Raw genomic sequence first — 21,981 nt, forward strand, 5'->3', positions numbered from 1 at the left:
TCTGGTTTTCTAGTTGGACTCTGAATTCTGTCTCATCGACTCAGGCAGTCACCGGAGGCCATCCTTCCTGGAAACTCAAGGCAGTGAGGTGGGCATCACCGCAGTTACCATCTCTCTGGGGTTGCCGACCTGCCTTGCATAGTGCCCAGGGTATTGAAAATCAGTATTTCATACATTTTGTCTACTTTTTCTTTTTTTCCTTTTTCTTTTCGGTTGTTTCAGGGGGAGGGCAAAGTAGGTCTCTGGTAGACCATCGTGTCCCAGTGCAAATTCTCCTCTTGTCTTTGTTTAGGAATTCCCGTAACCTCCTCGCAGGATTTCTCTCCCTCTCTTAGTGTAAGAAACACCTGCCTCAGAAACACTTGGGACGCTTCCTGCCAGTCTGCTCCACTGCTCTCTGGAGTGCCCCTGGGGTTCACAGTCCACCTGAGAACTGCCTAGGAGGATTGCTTGGGCCAGAGCCCCTAATGTGTATTCTAATAGGAACATGGAGGCAGAAAGAAAGGATGGTGGGTCAAGTTCTCCTGGGAAGCCAGACAGCCTTCTGTGATAAGGCGACGCTGCTGGTTGGAGGAGGCATCTTCCTCATTTCTGTTTCGTTAGACTTTCTCAGGCAGGTGAAATCATACATTGGTTCTTTGGTAAATAAATGCTTATCTTTACCATGCAGAATATCTTTTGTCAAAAATCTGTCATTTCATTTTTTTTTTTTAAAGAAGAACATAGCTAAGAGGATCTGCCAGGGCCATGGTTTTGGTATGTTTTTTTGAAGACACCATACAGCTGCAAATCCTTGGGCAAAGCCCATTTGAAAGATGGCATGGTGCCTGACCTGTGGTGGCGCAGTGGATAAAGCGTCGACCTGGAATGCTGAGGTCGCCGGTTCAGAACCCGGGGCTTGCCCAGTCAAGGCACATATGGGAGTTGATGCTTCCTGCTCCTCCCCCATTCTCTCTCTCTCCCCTCTCTCTATAAAAATGAATAAATAAAAATCTAAAAAAAAGAAAAGAAAGAAAGATGGCGTGGCCACGAGGGAGTTGTGGCTTCTCCCTTGGAACCACTTCAGCTGGGCTCACCAAGGGTGTGGGAGGTTGGGGATGCTGGTCACCAGGGACAAATGTCCCTTCAGTAAGGAGTGAACTGAAGGCATGATTGAAAGAGAAAGCTGAAGGACAGAAGGAAGCAGGTGAGGGAGGAAAGAAGGACAGACAGATGAACCCAGAGCCTTACTTCCCTTTGAATCTGGCAAATGCATGCTCTCTCTGAAACTAAAGAGGGGGGGAAATAACCCCTGGACTGTTAACACTGAAGCCACTAGTAACTGGTTTTCCCCACTGGATGACCTCTAGTCATAGAAGAGTTATAGTCTTTGGTTTAGAACTTAGTAAAGCGTAAAGCTTCACACTGTTTTTAAGCCACCTTTTATGTTAGTTGGACCTTATGTTGCAGGTTGATTGGTGCCAAGGGTGGTGGGAAGACGGCCTCACACCGTGTGAAAGATCTCTTTCCCAGGCATTGTCCAGTATTCACAGGAGATCCTTCCCCTGGTTATGTGTTTTCCAGATAAGACTCTCTAGGAAAACATAGAATTTCATTATGGAGCAACTCTGTGTGTGTGTGTGTGTGTGTATGTGTGTGTGTGTGTGTGTGTGTGTTTAGATGTCACCTGTATTAAATGTCAACTAACCACTAAGCATGAATCTTAGTTTCCGCTGACTGTTTAGATTCTGCACATGAAGTGCTGCTTTTTTTGTTCTGCCTAGAAAGGTGGGTCTTAAATGAGGCCTCATGGGTATGGATCAACCTCCCCTTATTCCTCCTGACTGTAGGAAGGAGGTAGGAGGAACACTGAATGTTCCTTTTCAATCTAATTAGAATACTGGATTTCTTCAAAGGATGTCATTGAATTTATGCATCCTTTAAAGGGGACCCATGTCTGAAGGAGACATAGGACTGCATTGAAGTTAGGAGTCATGGCCTCAGGTTGTCGCTTTGCCCCAAACTAGCTGCAGAAACTTGGGTTTCACTCTCCTCATGTATAATAATAAGGGAATTAAAATTTTTTGATGTTATTGATTTTAGAGAGAGAGGAAGGGAGACAGACAGACAGAAACATCAACCTGTTTCTGTATGTGCCCTGACCTGGAATAGAACCTGCAACCTTTGTGTATCCGGATGATACCCTAACCAACCAAGCCATCCGGCCAGGGCAATGATAAGGGAATTGGAAAAGTTGACATTAAATGTTTCATTTCATTCTATATTATATAACTATATTAATTATAGTATATGTTACATACCAATATTACCTAAATTGAATTGTGGTGACATTAGCTAATGGTAGACTATATATTTATATAATGGACAACTAGGCCTTGGCCGGTTGGCTCAGTGGTAGAGCGTTGGCCTGGCGTGCAGGGGACCCGGGTTCGATTCCCGGCCAGGACACATAGGAGAAGCGCCCATTTGCTTCTCCACCCTCCCCCCTTCCTCTCTGTCTCTCTCTTCCCCTCCCGCAGCCAAGGCTCCATCGGAGCAAAGATGGCCCGGGCGCTGGGGATGGCTCCTTGGCCTCTGCCCCAGGCGCTGGAGTGGCTCTGGTCTCAGCAGAGCAACGCCCCGGAGGGGCAGAGCATCGCCCTGGTGGGCATGCCGGGTGGATCCCGGTTGGGCGCATGCGGGAGTCTGTTTGACTGTCTCTCCCCGTTTCCAGCTTCAGAAAAATACAAAAAAAATAATAATAATAAAATATATAATGGACGACTATAGAAACATGCATTCTAAGGGAACTCAGAGTTAATCACTGGACAGTTTAAAACTATTATGAAACTCAAAGAGAGTGACTTGTCTGGGTCCATGTTTCATTTAAAGAAGTGTAGAGCGACATCTCCTTTGTCCTTGAATTCAGATTTTCTTTTTAAATCATACATATTTCCATTAAATTGTATTTAGTACCATCCATATATTTATTGTTATCTCAGACATTTATTACTCTTTCCAAATCCATTTGGTTAAAAAATATTTTCAACTTGTACATGAGTTTCTCATTTCTTTTGTTGATTGTAACAATAATTCAAATATCAATTATAATTACTCACAGTTCTTACGTTAATATAAATGTTAATAACAGTGGAATTTATTGTCCCAAAATACTATCACAGGAAACTATTTTTAAAGGGGAGAAATTTAATATAAAAGAGTGTCTTCTTATGGCTGTGAAAATATCCACACATTAAATACTCTTTTGTCTCTTCTTCCCACCAAGTGGTGATGTCTGTAGATGCGGAAGGGAACAATGCTACAAGTACTCAGTTTTTGTTGGCTTGAAATAATGACACTAGCCTGACCTGTGGTGGCACAGTGTATAAAATGTCAACCTGGAATGCTGAGGTCGCTGGTTCAAAACTCTGGGCTTGTTCAGTCAAGGCACATATGAGAAGCAACTACTATAAGTTGATGGCTTCCCCTTCCTACCCCTGCCTTTCTCTCAAATCAATAAATAAAATCTTTTTAAAAAAAGAAATAAGAAATAAGAAATAACAAATACTAAATGCACTGAATATAATGCAAGACACAATGGGAGAACTTGATAACTTTTTATTTAATGAATGGATGGATACTGAGGTTTCTTCATATTCATTTGAAGTCCCCTGTGAAAACAGTAAGGTCCTTAAGTACAAATCAGAATGTTTAGGTATTTCATTGTATTAAATATTTTAAGTTGTATAAAGATTTGCTGTAACATTATTCCTGTGGAGATAATTTAGGTAATTTTAGGGATTTAATATTAGACTAGGGTCCTTTTCAATTTTAAGGCATTTATTTACTAGAGTAATAAAACATATATACAAATGTGGTGTCACTTCTAAGGCCTGAATCCTAAAGATAGTATTAGCAAAAGGTTCTGGAATCTATATAAAGTACCATTTAATCAAGAAATTGTTTTTCACGGCTCTCACCAGAAGAAATACTATTTTTACTTCACAAGTACATAAACCGAGGCAAAAACTTAAGTAACATTTATATTTTGACTAGGGGATGTGGAGTGAGATATACTCATGTAATAAAGTTACTCATTAAATAAAAAGCATGATTATACATTTAAGTATGCACATGGTTTTAAATAGAGGCAGTATATGTACGCATGTGTACATATGATATATATGCAGCTTTAAGAACAGGAGTAAGCCGATTCTCACATATCCATCACCTAAGTTAAAAAATAGACGTGATTAGTACACCTGAAACCAATATAATATTGTATGTCAACTGTAATTGAAAAATAAAATTTAAAACATAGACATGACCAATACCCAGGAAACTCCCACATGCCTTGCTCAAGTCACATTCTCTACTTCCCCTCCCCCACCCAAGGTAACTCCTCTCCTGAATCATTTTTTTGTCATTTTCTTGCTTAAATAATCTGTTAGCTTAGCATGATATTGAGCTTTGCATATATGAAATCATACTGTATATAGTCTTCTGTGTTTTTTTTCTCTCAATATTACGATTCTAAGGTTCATGGACAGACATGGAGTTGGAGTTCATTTCCATTGCTGTTTTATCTTTTATTGCTTGAATACAGCTCACTATTTTTGTTCATTGTCCTAATGAAATTATTTATTTTAAATTTGTTTCCAGTTAGGAAATGTTCATTCATTTCATTATAATCGCTAAAAGAATGATCATCAAATTGGTTCATTTTAAGTTTTTCATTGCTTTTTGTTAGAATTATATTTGCCAAACAGTTCAACAGAATCCCTGAAATACCGTTCAACGTACATAGCAAGCAGAAATGGAAACCTGTGTTTCAGTCCTCTCTGTGGTCTGGAGAACTGCCCAGTAGCCAAGCCGAGCCGCCAGCTTGCAGCATGTCCGTGTTGTTCTAAGAAAAGCGGCCATTATTTGATAACCTTATTTCCTTTGCTTTTACAGCTTTTGCGTTTATAAAAAAACCTCTCCCTATTAAGCAGTGATACTGGCCAGATTTTGTTACAGATAGTGGCTTCCTAACCATGCATTTAAGTGTTTCTTTTAATAGGTCTGGAATCATTCATGAGATACACAGACCTAGTGATAGACTTAGTCACCATGAAAGGAGGTAGAGTTGATGGATACATAAAGCACTTCCCGATTCTTAAACATCCCTCAATGTTCATTTCTTCTGACAGCAGGACATCATTTGACGAATATCTACCTAGTGGAATTGCATCACCTGGACAGCTTGGCTTCAGAGCATTAATTGAGGCTGACAGAACAAAGAAGGAAGGAAATGAATTTTTTTTTAATGCCATTGAATTGATTTAAACTTGGATTAACATGTATATTGAGAAAGGAAATCTTATTTATTTAGTTTACAAATTACCTTAGTCTTCAAAGTACATTAAAAAGTAACAATCTATATGTACACGGATCCTATGTCATTGAGCACTTAAGGGCCAAGGTAGCTTTGACTTGTCTAAGGGCTACTATAATTGAATCCAGAAATCCAGCCTCACTCTGATACCCTGCAGTCATAGCTCAGGTGATAGCTCACTTCTCTGTACTTGAAACATGTTTAGGTATGGCCTTATTAGATCTGTAGCAGAGCCTTCATCATGGTAGGTACTAATAATAATTTATGAAATGAATGAATTTGAGGGCCCTAAGCAGAGCTGGTTTGAACTGACATAGTTTTGTGATGAGTTAGAATTGCAGGAGTGGGATTTGAACTTGATGTCATTGTAATTGTAGGGAATGCCGTGTGTTTGCTTGTGTCTTCTTCCTGCAGTGATCGTTATCAGTTTTTAGCTCACTGAGGTTCCTGGGGGAAAACAAGGGCAGGGACATGGTTCGACCTAGTCCACTTGCTACTTTCCCAGTTTCATGTAATGATATTTTTCTGGTTCACTCTGCTGGAGCCACACTGGGGGCTCAGAATAGTGCTTTTAGCTCCTCACTGCAGGGCCTTTGCGTATGTTGTACATTATTGTTTCTGAAACTCTCTGAGCCCTTATGGTAAACTACTAGTAATCCAGATTTTAGCTTCAAGTGACTTCTTCAGAGAAGGTGCCGCAGCACCCCCATCCTATACCTCTCCCTCAGCCTGACCCTTCTGACCCTTGTTGTAACTGGGTAATTGTGTCGCTGGTGGTTTAACCTGCATCTCCTCTCTTGGAAGTTGAGCTTTGCTAGGCAGATGTCAGGCCTGTTTATCTCTGCATGGGGCTTTTCCAGAGAACGTGGCCAACAGTATGTGCTCAATAAATATTTGTTGAAGTAGTGAATATCAAGTCATCAAAAGTTCAGCTAAATTTTTTTGTTCTTTTTTTTCTCTCCTTAGCTGGGAAGTTATTAATTCCAAGCCAGAGGAAAGACCCAGGCTCAGCCACTGTATTGCAGAATCATGGATGAATTTCAGCATATTTCTTCAAGAAATGTCTCTTTTCAAACAGCAGAGCCCTGGCAAGGCAAGTTTTCTCATATAGGCGAATTACCATGTGTGCTTTAAAATGTGCAGTAAACTTAGAAGAAATGAATAAGCTTATTTTATTAGCTTGTGAGTGTTCTCCATTTTACAATATCACCTACAAAGAACACATGCTGTGAGAGCTGGTATGAACAAGGTTCAGCAATGTGGAACTAAATTAACAGCTTGAAAAATCTTTTTTTTTTTTTCCTGTATTTTTCTGAAGCCAGAAATGGGGAGAGACAGTCAGACTCCCGCATGCGCCCGACCGGGATCCACCCGGCACACCCACCAGGGGGCGACGCTCTGCCCCTCCGGGCGTCACTCTGTTGCGACCAGAGCCACTCTAGCGCTTGAGGCAGAGGCCAAGGAGCCATCCCCAGCGCCCAGGCCATCTTTGCTCCAGTGGAGCCTCGGCTGCGGGAGGGGAAGAGAGAGACAGAGAGGAAGGAGAAGGGGACGGGTGGAGAAGCAGATGGGCGTTTCTCCTGTGTGCCCTGGTCGGGAATCGAACCCAGGACTTCTGCACTTCAGGCCGATGTTCTACCACTGAGCCAACTGGCCAGGGTGAAAAATCTTGAACCTAATTTTGAAATTGGATTGTTTTTAATTTTTTACATATATAGCCAGGCCCTTAACTAAAATGAATAGTAATTGGTCTTGTCATCTAGACTAAGAAGAAAAAATATTGAGAATTATAGTATGTAGCCTGGCTCTGAAGTCAAAGGGAGATGAAGGGAATACATAACCCGTTGGAAGGGGCTTTTGGAGATAATTGAGTCTGACTTTTAATAAAAAAGTAGTTTCTTATGTTATATATTTAAGAAATAAAACCTTTGGCAAAAACACTCATAGTGAGTATATAAATGGAATGAGTATTTTTCTAAGTAAGGCAAAACCAATGAGGAGAAGAGTCATCAGTGGTTTGGAAGGGATTGCGAGGAGAAGCACATGCTCTTGTCTTGTTTTTATGGGTGGAGGCAGCTTCAGTGCGATCCTGGTAGCAAGGGTGAGCTGCGGAGCCATCAGTGGACCCTTCCCTTCCAGGGTTCTATTCAAGTTTCTTGAACATCCGCCTGTAGCTGGAAGGAAGAGCCTAGGAACGTCGGCGTTTCAGTCCTCTTGTACCCTGTACAGACACTCTCTTACCTTCAGTCTAATACTAAATAATCAAACTATGCTTGGACACATTCTGAGTATATTAAAGTAGTAAGGTTGTAAATGGATGGATTTTTAAAAACCACTGATGGTGATTTTTTAGAATAGATATCTAAATGGTGGTGTGTGTGTGTATGGGGGGGTGGTGGTGGTGGTTTTTTTATGCCTATTTTACTGAAATGGTTAAATGTTTTAAGGAGATTCTGAGCCTAAAGCTTCATTAGCTTGTCTTAATAGGCTCCAAGTCAGTTTGCTTCAGAGGGCAATGCTACAGAGTTAGAGGCTATTGTAAAATTCCTTTGCAAAACTGAATCCTGACTATACTAATACTTTTGTACACTTATTTGTTCTTTTAAGTTTTAAGGTTTTTCCTCTTCCGTTTTACTACTAGAACGCCATGTTCTCTAAGGACCCCACTCTATCAGAAATAGCTAATTTAGTTCCACAATTTCATCAGTTCTCCTTTTGACTAATTTATTAATCCTGTGCCAAGGAATGAAAAATCAAAGTTAATCGGAACTGTAGACCCCCCACACTCTTCCTCTTATCAGTTATTGAGCCATTGCAAATACCTTATTTACGTGTCTTTTTCAAATTTCCTTATTTTCTTTGCTTATCAGTTTAATATAATACCCTAAAGATAAAGCAAAAGAAGAGCATTTATTTTTAAGGTGAGAATGTGTAAAATATGTGAAGACTTTATGGGAGAATTTTTCTATCTTTGTGTCTAAATTTTTTAAAATAGTCAAGATTTTTTGGGGGGGTCATGACTGATGGAAGGGGGTCAATGTGGTATCATTAGGGAGGAGGAATGACCAGTAGAGTTATCTCAGCAGCTTTTCAGCCACCATACAAATTACCATTATGTTTGCAGAAATGCCTCTAATTTCTGTATCATGTTTTGCTGTGTTTATGAATTTTGGTAGGTTTATAGAATTAGAACTTAAAGATTTAGTTGCCAGGTTGCTTTATATTCAGCAAGTAGTCCTGAGTAAAAGAAGTTTCTGGGAGCAATAAATCTTAAGTCCTTTTGCATCTGACAGCATTTCAGCCACAGCATGGTTAACGGGAGACATTGTGTTCTGTGCCAGAAATTAGCTTCTGGGACGTCAAAAGGATTATTACCAAGTGTGAAAATGCAGTAAGGCTGGTTGAAGTCATTAGTCAAAACTATAGGCATTAGTCATTATTCAAAACTATGGGCACAAGAACACTGAAAAACATTTGCCATAATGTGATAGATCACATGTAGATAAATAACCGTGTGTATATCCTGTAGGCTCTAAAATATCCTGGTGTCATACCTGTCATATTATTTCTCTGATTTCTAGTTTTGCCTCCTGGTCTGCAGTGTGTGCACGTTTTTTATGATCTTGGGAAGTTACATTCCCGGGGTGATACTCAGCTATCTACTTTGTAAGTATTGTAGAACATTTGGCTAGATTGTGTGGTCCATGTGTTATCAATTAATGGTTAACAAGACCTGCCATAGTTTGGAAGAGGAGGAATGAGTGCTTAGTTATAAAGAAAGTTGGTTATTCTTTAATATCTACCTGTACAAAGTTTCTCCTTTCCCTAGTGATCTGTTTATATTTTAAATTGGAAGAATCATTTGAAAAGGCAGGATTATAAATGATTAATTTTATTTTAAATTATGTTTTAAAACTATATGTTATACTCCCCATCCCCAAATGAATACCGTTGCCCATGTGTATGTCCTGTGGCTTAAAAAATAATTAAAATCACAATGAGATACCATTATACCAGAATGGCTAAAATAAAAATAATAAACAGATCATACCAAGCTAATTAGCAAGGATATGGAAAACTGGAATCCTCACATACTGTTGGTGGGTAAGTAGAAAGGTACAATCACTTTGGATAACAGTTTGGCAAGTTTCTTAAAAACTACTATATGTCCCAGCCATTCCATAACTAGCTGTTTACCCAAGAAAAATGAAAGCGTTTTTTTGCAAAAGACTTGTACACAAATGTTCGTGTATGAATGGAACATAATCCATATGTCTATTAATAGATGGAGAGATAAATAAAATATGCTATATTCATAAATGAATTACTGTTCAGCACTAAAAAATATATATGTGCAGCAATCTGGATACATTTCAAAATAATTAGATTGAGTGGGAGAAGCCAGATTAAAAAAAGCATATACTTTATGATTTCATTTATATACCATTCAAGCTTAATTTCTAGTGACAAAGCAGACCAGTGTTTGCCTGAGGATGAGACAGGAGAGGTCAAGGAAAGGTAGGAGGAAGGATTAATAGAAACCCATGGAGACTTGGGGATGGTAGATTTGTTCACTAGCTTGATTGTGGTGATGGTTTCTTGGTTGTATGCATAGGTGAGAACTTAACAAATTATACACTTTAAATATGTGCAATTTACTATACATCAGCTATAACTCAAACATGCTATAAAAGGTATAGATTTAATACTTCTCCTGAAAAATAGAATTTAGCGCTGCCACGTTTAGATGGTGTGTGCACTCTCCACATAAACTAACCCTCATATTTCCCTATTTCTCTCATACCAGCTTTTAAAATTTACACATACCACCTTGGTTTCTAGAGGTATTTCAGTCTGCAACTCCTATTTAAAAGGTAAATAGGCACGTTTTCTAATAACAAAAATAAATATTAGGGAAGATGAGACAACCTTTATTTCTTTTTGTATTCCTAATGCATAACACAGATGGCAAATGGTCCAAGCTCAAATCTTTTCTCTCAAATAGAACTCAGGTAGAATACCAGCCTCTGGATGTGCTTTGTTCAATAGGCAAAGGAGAAGAGAGCCAGAGAAAGAGAGTCTAATATGGGCAAGGTGTTATTCAGACGGTTTGCACTCATTTCATTTATCCTTCACAACAGCCCCCAAATAATGTTATTATACCAGCATGACAAATGAGAAGCACATAGATAATAACTTTCCTATGGTGCAATAGCATTTAACAAATAAGTTGAACAGGCTCCAGACTGTTGTCTGGAAAGCATGGAACCTTTGTATACATGTTGAGGGTAAAAGGATTAAAGGGAGGGGATTGATCTAATTGCAAGTCTTTGAAAACAATGGCTATAAACATGATGCGTGTGTGTTTGCGAGCATGCATGTAGGAATAAATATTTTTATTACAGAGGGAAGAATTGAAATTATATACTTATTTCATAGAAGCATTTTCCTAAGACAATGCTTCTGTTTGTCAGTAAAGGAACTGAGACATTTTTGTGAAATACAAAGATGTATCCTGTTGAAGTAAAGATGATCTTACCCACACTCTCTTCCTTCTTATATTTCAGTACTGTGTGCATTTTTGTGTCCACTGTTTAAGTGTAATGATATGGGACAAAAAATATACAGCAAAATCAAGTCAGTTTTGCTGAAACTAGATTTCGGAATTGGAGAATATATTAACCAGAAGAAGCGTGAGAGATCTGGTAGGTAAAGTTTGACTTAGATTCTACGCATGAAATGAGACACTAGTGGGCTATTTATTATGAAATCATCTTCAGTACATTTCAAGTTGTTTTACCATTTTACAGCATATTATTACAGAAGCTAATCACCCCAGGTAACATAGCATTTTCCTATTTAGACTTTTATTCATTTTTTTTTGAAACATGCAATAAATAGACTTTTTATTAAATTGTCGGGAAAAGGATTCAACTATTCTGTATTTGCTGCTTATGATCTACTTTCTTTAATTTGCTTTATTTTGGGGTGAGCTATTATTGCAAATAAAAAATGACAAAAGTAGGCCTAAGAATGTGGAAACTGTATAGGAGGGATCAAAAGAATGGGAAGGAAAAGAAAATACATAGAAGAAAAATCCAAGTGGTCGATTTTCACTTTTTAACTTGCCCTGTGACCTTATATCTTCTCAAACTACAGCAAGCATCACAACTCCTTGGAAAACTTCTTAAAGCGTCAATTGCTGGGCCCCACCCCAGAGTTTCTGATTCAGCTGGTCTAGGGTAGGGCCTGGCGAAGCATGTCATCCCTATAAATTAAAAAAAACCACACAACATACATAATTCAAATAACTTGATCTCAAATCAATCAATCAATCATACAAAGTTCCCAGTGGTGCTGCTGCTGCTGGTTCAGGGACCATGCTGTGAGAACCACTGATATGGACTATCACCCTTGGAAATGAGACCTTTGCAAATATGTGAAGCTTATTGTGTGCAAACATTTAATTCTATGGATTCTATGGAAGCATTGGAGAAAATGAGGAATGTGGGCAAGGATATGTAATGGATAAAATACACCATGTCTAAGCCGGCCGGGAAACTGAAAGCTTCCAAATTTTTTCTCAACAGAAGCAGACAAAGAAAAAAGTTACAAAGATGACAGTGAATTAGACTTTTCAGCTCTTTGTCCTAAGGTATTTTTTTGTTTAGTTTTCAATTTGTTCCTGTGTGGTTTAACTGTAAATTTACTTACACGCACTAACGCGGAATGATTTTCCTAATAGAATCCTATTTCTCTTAAGATGATTGAACAGTTCTGAAAAAGAAATACTCATCTGATTTTTCAGTATCCTGATATTTTTAGTGTTAGCATAGAGTTTTCAAAAGATTTGCCACACAAGTTTAAAATGTGCCATTGGTATTTATATTAACACAGATTAGCCTCACGGTGGCTGCCAAAGAGTTGTCTGTGTCCGACACAGACGTGTCCGAGGTCTCCTGGACGGACAATGGGACGTTCAACCTTTCGGAAGGCTACACTCCGCAGACAGACACTTCTGATGGTATGCTCACAGTTCTCTTTTATTATTAGCAGTGCATGCAGAAAGATTTAACCTTGTCCACTGCTGAATGGATAAACAAAGTGGGGTATATTTATACAATGGACTATCACTTGGCTATTAAAATGAAGTATTGATAAATGCTATGACGGAGTGAATCTTGAATACATGAGGTGAAACGAAAGAAGCGGGACACACAAGTTCACATATGTTGTCTAACTCCGTTTGTGTGCACTGTGCAGAAAGGGCAGAGCCATGTCGATGCAAAGCAGATGGCTGGCAGCTACCGGGCCTGGGGCAGAGGGAATGGGGAATGACTGGTAATTAGTCTGTCTCTTTCTGGAGTGATGAAAATGTTCTGGACTTAGATAGTGGTAATGGTTGTACAGCTTTGTGACATTAAAAACCACTGAATTGTATACTTTAAAGGGTTACATTTTATAGTACATGGATTACATCTCAAAGGCTATTATTTTTGAGTATAAGAAAAAAAATCTAAGCAAGTCAATGCCTAAATTCTGCCTTTATTTTGAAAACAAATATTGACAGTGAAAATTAATATCTAAAATGCCTGGTAATGTTGTTCGTAGCACTAATGAGAGGAGGGGAAGAGTGAAGCTAATCCCACATACGCGGGCTGGTCCTCGTGAACAGGGACGGGTGCATGGAGGGCAACCTCCCCAAATCCAAAGCTGGCTCCAAGGTTTCTCACGTTTTTCTTCAAAGTTAGTTTAAAAATAAGCAAAAAAACAAAGAACAAACAAACCCCCAAAACCTCTTGTTTTAATTAGGTTAGATACAATTTAAAATAGAGAGACAGCGCTTGTGTAGTAACTTAATTTTAGCTAGACTCGTTGGATTATTGCAAGTCATCTTAGCCGTATACTGAAAATATGAGCAGATTGTAATGGAGGATTATGAATACACTGTCTTCTGTGTACTTTTACAGGCAAGAACACACTTTCTTTTTTCTAGATGAAGGAGGAAAGCTGTGCAGGGTTTGAAAGGAGACAGGTTTGGAGACTGGGGGACCCAAGTGTTGGCTTTTCTTTGTAATTAGGTAACTTACCCATAACAGGTGACGGACTGTGTGTGGACCTAAATTTCCTCATCTTTAAAGCACATGAGTACAGGAGGATCACTGAAGTCCACCAAAGCTTGACAAGCTCTAAATAGCCACAAGACCCGGATAACACACACATTGTTTTTAAGTATCCCATGTTAAACTTTCACAATGAAAGGACAATGATAATCCAACCCACAGATGAGACTTTTCAGTAGTTAAATAGAAGATTTCATATCAGTGTTGTAAAGAGTTAAACATTATTCTGAAAGACTTTCTATGAAAAGTAAAAAACAATAAAATCACTGACTTCCTATGAACCACACTGCTTTCAAATGTCCCAAATCTTAAAAGTGTTCCTATATATGTTCAGGACAGGAGTTTGGTTAAAATGATACGGTCAATTTCAGCTATCTTTATGGAAAGCCAAATATTTCCATATGCTCTGAGGTTGAATATAGAATAAAAGGAGCAACCGCTTCTTCTAATTCATTGCTTTAAATAAACACAGGTTACAGATACTCAGGTAATCTCCATGGATGAAAATGCTGAGGTTGGGTAATACTTCTCTTCTGTACCAGATACCATGTAAAATTCCAACTGAAATATTTTTTATTCTTTAATCATACATATCCACATTGGCTTAAGCTAATTTTTTCCTTATGGGGCAGGATGAAATTTTTGTGTATGGTGAACATTTAAACTTCTCAAACGTCAAGCTAATGTTAGGTTGAATATTGAGTTGTTACATACACTGCTTTGTGCTTACAAGGAAAGTTAAAGATGTTGGGAACCATGTAGTATTTGTATACTTGTGGAGAGATAGTGTCCCAGACTCGGGAGGGATCCAATATGTGTGGTTAAGTTGATTTAAACTGAACCAGAACGCTAGATGAATGCCAGGGTTGTCACGGGGTTCAGATTAAAATCAGGTATCTTTTAGTCAGCTTTTTTATTTCAAATTTATGATGGCGCATAAGCATGAACTTCTGTTATCCATTTCACAGATCTTGACCGACCTAGTGAGGAAGTTTTTTCTCGAGGCCTTTCAGATTTCCCATCTCCAGAAAATGGCCTGGGAACAAACGATGAAGATGAATTAAGCCTTGGCTTGCCCGCTGAGCCCAAGAGAAAAAAGGAACAGTTGGATAGCGGCCTCAGACCCAGCAAAGAGAGGCAGTCGGCAGCCGGTCTCACTCTTCCTCTGAGCAGTGACCAAACCCTTCACTTGATGAGCAACCTGGCTGGGGACGTCATCACAGCTGCAGTGACTGCTGCCATCAAAGACCAGTTAGAGGGGGCACAGCAAACCCTTTCTCAGGCTGCACCAAGTCCGGCAGAGGACACAGACAGTGAAGGTGATGACTTTGAACTTCTGGACCAGTCAGAGCTCGATCAAATTGAGAGTGAATTGGGACTCTCACAAGATCAGGAAGCAGAAGCACAGCAAAATAAGAAGTCGTCAGGCTTCCTTTCAAGTCTTCTTGGAGGCCATTAGTCTGGGAATCAGCTTGTACGACAGAGCACAGGGAAACCTCCAAAAAATGTCAAACAGCAAAAAAAAAAAAAGAAAAAATGTTTTTTGAACTGTGAGCTTTACTGATTATTTTGTCTTATTTTCCTTTCTGCAGTGAATTAACTGGATATATATCAGCTGACATTGATAGATTGATACCTCTGATAGTTATTTTTATGTAATAAGCATGGAAATGAAAAAACATATTTAAATACAGTTGACCCTTGAACAAATGGGTTTGAACTGTGCGGGTCCACTTACTTGTGGAATATTTTCAATAAATACTATAAATGTATTCCTCTTCCTAATGATTTTCTTGTACATTTTCATTTTTCTGGCTTACTTATAAGAATTCAGTATATAATACATATACAAAATGTGTTAACCAACTGTTTGTTATTAGTAAGGCTTCCAATCACTAGTAGGCTATTAATAATTAAGTTTTGTGGCGAGTCAAAGATATACATAAATTTTAGGCTGTGCAGGGGTCGGTGCCCCTTTCCCCCACATTGTTCAAGGGTCAACTATGTGTGTGTGTATATAGACACACACAAACATATACATATATACACACATATATATACATACTGTGTTTTCAGAGATGAATATTAGTTGTTTTTAAAGCAAAAAGAAAATACCAAATTACTGAGATCCTTCATAAGTACTGCTTACTGTTACTTTATAATTAATTTTTCAAGCATGCAAGAACAGCTTATTGTAACTCACTGACATATCAACAATTAATTGCAAATACATGTTGTATCAGCTCCTTTGTTTCTAATACTTTGAAACAGATAAATATATTCTCGGTAGATTTTGTTGTAAAAAGACAAAAATTATGGAGACATTTTCAGTTGAAGGACTTGGGAAAAAATATCAAAATTAAATCCCCAGGAAAAGTTCTTAGAATATATTGAATGCCTTTGGATAGGCTGGTACATTTCCGTGTTATTTCTGCAGTTGTAGGCTTAGCTTTACTTGTACATGGCATGCTCTATTGACTGCCAGCCCTAGTCCTGCAATGGGTGGTGTTAACCCATAGAAAGTCAGTCATTATATATCACATAGATGGTGGTTTTGATGTAAACAGAGATTGGGCGATGCTTTGTGGTTCAATTGTCATGTATTTGTAACAGGGATATTGTGAGTAACAGGCAGATCTATTCTGCCTGCTCAGATCTAGGTTAATCCCTCGTCTCTGATATAGTGTCACAGAATACATCTCAAAATCATGAAATTTAGCTCCTGGTCTGTTCTGTGAGTGATGTGGTCATCAGCAGTAGAGAAACAATAACTGTTTTTGTAGTCTGTATAGATTCTCCAAACAGGAGAAAAACTTGCTTGGCTTTAAAGTGCATTTATTTGCCATTGAAGTCTAAATATTTCATCTGTTTCTCATTGGAAAGCTAGAATATGTTATATTTCTCAATTATTTTAAACTTTTAAAATCACCTTTAAATAACCAAATTTGACTTAAGTTTTAACGAAGAGCAGAAATCAAGCTAATTTTTTTGTCATTATATCACTTGAAAGTGTAGAGGGACCATGTCAGCAATACCGACAATCTCTTCAATCTTCAGGTACAGCCGGCATTTCTGCAGATGCTTACAGGGATCTGCGGCCCTCAGAAAGGAAGGATAATCCACGAATATAGGAAATCTGTGATTCCCTCCCTTTGTTTTACTCCTTTCCTTATATTTTTAAGGAACTGATTATAGGTAATCTGACATTTTAATGTAGCATCTCTTATTTATTTTTTCTTTCTGAGGTATTAAAATATCTAGACTGAATTTTGCCAAATGTTTTAAAGGGAGAGAAATTACTGAAGATTTTGAAAACCTGCTTTTTGTGATTGACTATGCTTATGTCATTAGTGCCTCATGACTGTGTTTGATGTCCTTTATTGATACAACGTGAGCCTGTGCCTTCATTATCTTGCCCATTTTGGTACAAATGAAAACTTAGATCCATCAACTGTGTGTGTATGGGAAGAATATACCTGAAGTCTATTCAGTATGTTTCTGGACATGAAGAAAAATACAGTCACATATTTATAAAATTCTTGTGACCAAAATTCTTTTTTTTTTTTTTTTACGTGTACGTTTCTTCATCTAAAAAATATTTTGACTATAAAGTCAAAAAGTTTAAAGGTAATTTCAATTTCTTCATTGAGGGGAAAACAAGAAGTTAAATAATGTAAGTAATTAAAGAATGTGTTACAAGTCAGTGGACAAGCTTACAAGAGAAGATAAATTCAAGAGTCGATGGTATGAACAATACACTAAAATAAAATGTTATTAACTATAAATCAAAAGGGGTTTAGGGATGGGGAGGGGATGAGTATAGGGGAAGGAAGAAAAATATGTTACCAGTACTGTGGAGAAGACATACCAGATCTCTACGGATAGTAGCATTATAACCATATATATACTTCAATATTATTTTTTCAAGAATATGATAATTTACACAATGCAATAATGGTATTCCTTAATTCAAACAAACAGGGACGTTGAAGGTTTTTGTTTTGTATGAGTCTGGGTTATTTTCTTGTTGTTTTTTTTTTGTTGTTTTGTTTTTTTTTGATGGGAGAGCATTATATTTAATCTTGTTTCTGATTTTAAGATATAGTAACAATAAACCCTGTGATTGATCCAGGATAGTTGGGGACTGTATATCCCTTACCATGAGGATTTATGCAGTCATTAATAATCTGAAGCATGAATTTTTTTAAAAAAATTATGGAGCTGTATAAAAATGTTTTGCTTATTTAACTCTGTAGAAGATGCTGAGCAAAATCAGACAACGGGAATAGCTTACAATGGGAAACAATAAAGCAGGGCCCAAGAAGGTCAAGCTTGCTTAAAGGTCTACCCAGGGTTAAAGTGGTGTTTGTATTCTCATTCTGAAGCAGCTTTGCTTTTTTATCACCCTAAAAATCTTCGAAAGCGATTTAAAAATTACTGCTCTCCAGTTTAGTATTCTCTTAGGAAAAGAAACTTGTATAAGGTTTTGCAATTGACAAACATCCTTAACATATTCAGGCATCTCCATACAATATTTGAAATCAGTGCAACTACCTTCCTTTAAAAAAGTGACCAATGCCAGCATACTACTGATTTTAGGCAAGAAGGAAATCTACATTTAAGAAAAACTACATTAGTTATAATATAGAAATTATTCTAAAAACCCTTAGTAAACTGTTGTCCTAGGTCATGTATTATCATGAGGTTTAGAAAGTCCCAGAACTATATTTTTGTATATTATTTCCTCCATTTCCACCAAAGCATTTCAGTTAGGATGGAATGGAAGCACGATTTCTGGTTCTGATGTTAATATCACCCTAAGACATAATATCAGTCACATAACATCCCCAAACCACCATTTCAATTTCCCCAAACTTAAAATTAGGAAGCTAATTCTAATCTTTTCACACTAGGGATGGCCCATGGGCCAAATCTGGCCTGCCACCTGTATTTTATGGAATACCAGCTAAGGATGATTTTTTACGTTTTTAAATAGTTGAAAAATACCAGAAGAATATTTCATGCCATGTAAGAAAATGTGAAATTCACCATTCAGCATTTATAAATAAAAGTCTTATTAGAACATGCCACACTCATTTATTTCTGTACTGCCTATGGCTGTGAACATGTTGTTACCAGAAAAGCTGTATAGTTGAGAGAGAGAACATAGGCCTACAAAGTCTACAACAATGGTCCTTTATAGGACACGTTTGTCAACCTTTGGTCTAATACATAGAAAATAATACAGTTAGGATCATGTGTAATCCTCACGATTCTACCGTTCAGTGGTATCAAGAGCATTTTTTTCAGAAGGATGGGGTTATATAAACTGCCCAAAGTCATATAGCTAGTAAGAAGAAAAGCTATGTCACAGTATCCAGGAGGAATTTTACTTTTCAAAATTTTCAAATCTAAATTTTTTTTTTGTCATGGACAGTCTCAGTTTAAATTTTTTAGTAGGATGATTAATTGGTAATAAATATTTTTGATAGTATTGTCAGCAGAGATTAGACACATGAACATAGTACTCTGGATATGCTGTGGAAAATTTAACTCAAAGGTCCTTTAGTCATTTGGCTTACATTTACCAAAAAGCTAAATTGGCTATAGACCTGTACCTTTCTGGTATTTTTTCAATTAACTGCAGCTCCTGCTGCTGCATCTGCTGAAGGCCCAGTGCTCTTCCTGATGCCCATATAAACTGAAACACTTTTGAGTCCCTGCCCTTGACCCAATGATAACTTGATGTGTCTAGTTTTATTTTCCTTTCTCTCCCTGTATCCTATGCTTCACTCAAACTAGACATATTCTTTCTAAATAATGTCCCTTATTTTCCTCCTTCCAGTATTCTTTTTCTACTTGGCAGATGAAGGCCTCAATATTCCCCCTCCTTTAGGACTCATCTGAAATGGGTCAACTCCTTAATGAAAACTATTCTATCTCCCTAATTGATGAGATTTCTCTATGCTGAAGGTCCCATTGCCCCTTTCTTTAGATTTCATTGTATTTGACCCCATCTTTATTGTATTAGTTGTGTATTTTTTACTATTCACAACAAATCCCAAAATGAAAGAAGAGTGTCTTAACCTAGGACCAGCTGAATATTATAAAGGACAGATGATGTGCTTTCTAATAAGAAATACCCATTTGGTCTCCATTCCTGGCATAGAGCTGTGTGACTTCCCCAACAAGGTTCTAAAAGACATTATGGTTTCCACTTTGCTCTCTTTGGAGGAAGCCAACTTCCATGTTATGAGGACACTCAAGCAACTCTATGGAGCGGTCATCTCAGTGGGAAACCAGAACCTCTCGCTGTGAGCCTGTAAAGGAGCCCTCTTGCAAGGGGATCCTTGAGCCACTTTCAAAAACCTTCACATGACTTCATCTTTGGCCCTTATGTTCACTACAATTTCATGACATCCTGAGACACCCACATTCCTGATTTATAGAAACCCTGATAATCAAAGTTTGTTGTTTTAAGTTGTGCTATAGAGAAAAGTTACGCTTAGTAAAGACTTAAGAATTGGGGGTAGGCACTATATTTGACGAGAGTATGGATTGGACAGACACCTTGAAGGAAGCAATCCAGCAAAATAATGGTTCAAACAGCGCCTAAAGGGTTTCTAAGACTTAGTTCCAACAAATGATGTTGGCTTAGCTTTATGAGAGGAACAGCAAGTTTCAATGTGACTGAAGTGGGCTGAGCAGAGTGGGAAAGGGGTGTGGCAGGAGGTCAGATGTGGGGGTAAGGGTGGTGGCAGATCATAGAGGGCCTCCCAGAATAAAAAGTGGCTTAGTTCATTCAAGCTGCTATAACAAAATACCATAGACTAGGTGGTTTACAAACAAGTTGGTTTCCCATAGGTTTGGAGGTTGGAAGTCCATGATCAGGGTGCCAGCACAGTCTGCGGAGGGACCTCTTCCTGGTCACAGACTTCTTACTGTACACTCTCCTGGATATCTTTGAAAAAAGCACTAATCGTGTCACAAAGGCTCTCCCCTCATGACCTAATCACCTCCCAAATTACCCCCACTGAACACTAACCTTGGGCATTAGGTTTTCTTTCAACATATGAATTTGGGAATGAAGGAGAGGGGACACACACGTTCAGGTCATAGAAGTAAGATGCTTGAATTTTATTACGAGTCAAGGGAAGCCACTGGATGCTTTTCAGTAAGAAGGGCAACGTTGCCTTGACATAGATTTTTATTTTAGTGAGAAGATGGGAGATGGACTCTCGCATGCGCCCCCAATGGGGATCCACCTGGGAACCCCCATGGGGCTGATGCTGGAATCAACCCAGCCATCCTCAGCACCTGAGGCTGGGGACCAACCCAGCCATCCTCAGTGCCCCAGCCTACATTCCAACCAATCGAGTCACTGGCTGTGAGAGGGGAGGAGAGATAGGAAGAGGAGAGAAGAAGACGCAGCTACTCATGTGTGGATGGAACTAGGACTTCTGCATGCTGGGCAGCGGAAGCATCAACTGAGCCTATCAAATGAGCCAACCGGCCAGTGTCTGACGTAGATTTTTAAAAACGTCTCTATCTTTATTGTTAAGCACCACTTGGATTCTGAACGGGTAATGTTCAGTCTCACTCTGATGACTGGTTCAGTTAGGCTGTGCAGATAAGTCTAGGAACTCCTTGAGTCTGTAACATTCATGTTTCTGATAGAATTGGGTTGCTACCTACATCTGAGGCCAGAGTTAACGAGCACATGAAATGAAGCTAGTTCGAATGGAGATGTGCAGGTAACTGTAACACAGGCTGGGGTTCCAAGATTTAGTGCCAACAAATAAATGTGAAGTGTCATTAAACCTCTTGGATGATTACATGTTGAAATGATATTTTGGATATACTGGGTTAAATAAAACATATCTTTCCTCTTTCTTTTTGCTTTTTAAAATCATGGCCACTATTCGATTTAAGATGGCACATGTGGCTTGGTTTAGATTTCTATTTTTTTACTCTTAGCTGGCATTTTTTTCACTCATGACTTTTGCCTGTGCCCTTCCATTGAAAAAGCCAGGCTTGGTTCTGGCCGCCTGGCTCAGTGGCGGAGCATTGGCCACGGGCCGTATCTAAGTCCTCGGTTGGATTCCCGGCCAGGGCACACAGAAGAAGCAGCCACCTGCTTCTCCATCCTCCCCTCTCTTCTTTCTCTCTCAATCCCTCTCTTCTTCTCCCGCAGCCCTGGCTCAGTTGGAGCAAGCTGACCCCGGGAGCTGATGATGGTTCCATGGCCTCGCCTCAGGCGCTAAAATAGCTCGGCTGTCCAGAGCAACGGTCCCAAACGGGCAGAGCACCGTGGGGGTGGGGGACCTCCCGGGTGGATCCAGGTTGGGCATGCAGAGTCTGTCTCTCTGCCTCCCCGCTTCTCCCTTCAGAAAAACTGGGCGGGGGGGGGGGGGGGAGGAGGAAGGGAGGAAGGAAAGGAAGTAAGGGGAGGAAAGGAGGAGGGAAAAACTGGGCTCAGGCCTGGGCTCCGGTTTTCCGGTG

General features: G+C 38.9%; 1 protein-coding gene across 3 annotated transcripts in view; it reads left to right on the forward strand.

Annotated features, from left to right (window-relative positions):
* The window catches only part of RETREG1 (reticulophagy regulator 1), a 123,591-nt gene extending 106,287 nt beyond the window's left edge, over nucleotides 1-17,304 (forward strand). For all 3 annotated transcript variants that reach the window (XM_066374180.1, XM_066374189.1, XM_066374198.1), the window contains 6 exons: nucleotides 6,323-6,449; nucleotides 8,938-9,022; nucleotides 10,924-11,061; nucleotides 11,947-12,011; nucleotides 12,254-12,380; nucleotides 14,448-17,304. In XM_066374180.1, coding sequence (XP_066230277.1) covers nucleotides 6,323-6,449; nucleotides 8,938-9,022; nucleotides 10,924-11,061; nucleotides 11,947-12,011; nucleotides 12,254-12,380; nucleotides 14,448-14,938 — 1,033 coding nt within the window. In that variant the 3' untranslated portion in view covers nucleotides 14,939-17,304. The remainder of the gene's footprint in view (nucleotides 1-6,322; nucleotides 6,450-8,937; nucleotides 9,023-10,923; nucleotides 11,062-11,946; nucleotides 12,012-12,253; nucleotides 12,381-14,447) is intronic.
* Nucleotides 17,305-21,981: the final 4,677 nt, after the last annotated feature.

This window comes from Saccopteryx leptura, chromosome 1, assembly GCF_036850995.1.
Source record: "Saccopteryx leptura isolate mSacLep1 chromosome 1, mSacLep1_pri_phased_curated, whole genome shotgun sequence".
In the NCBI taxonomy this organism is placed as follows: Eukaryota; Metazoa; Chordata; class Mammalia; order Chiroptera; family Emballonuridae; genus Saccopteryx; species Saccopteryx leptura.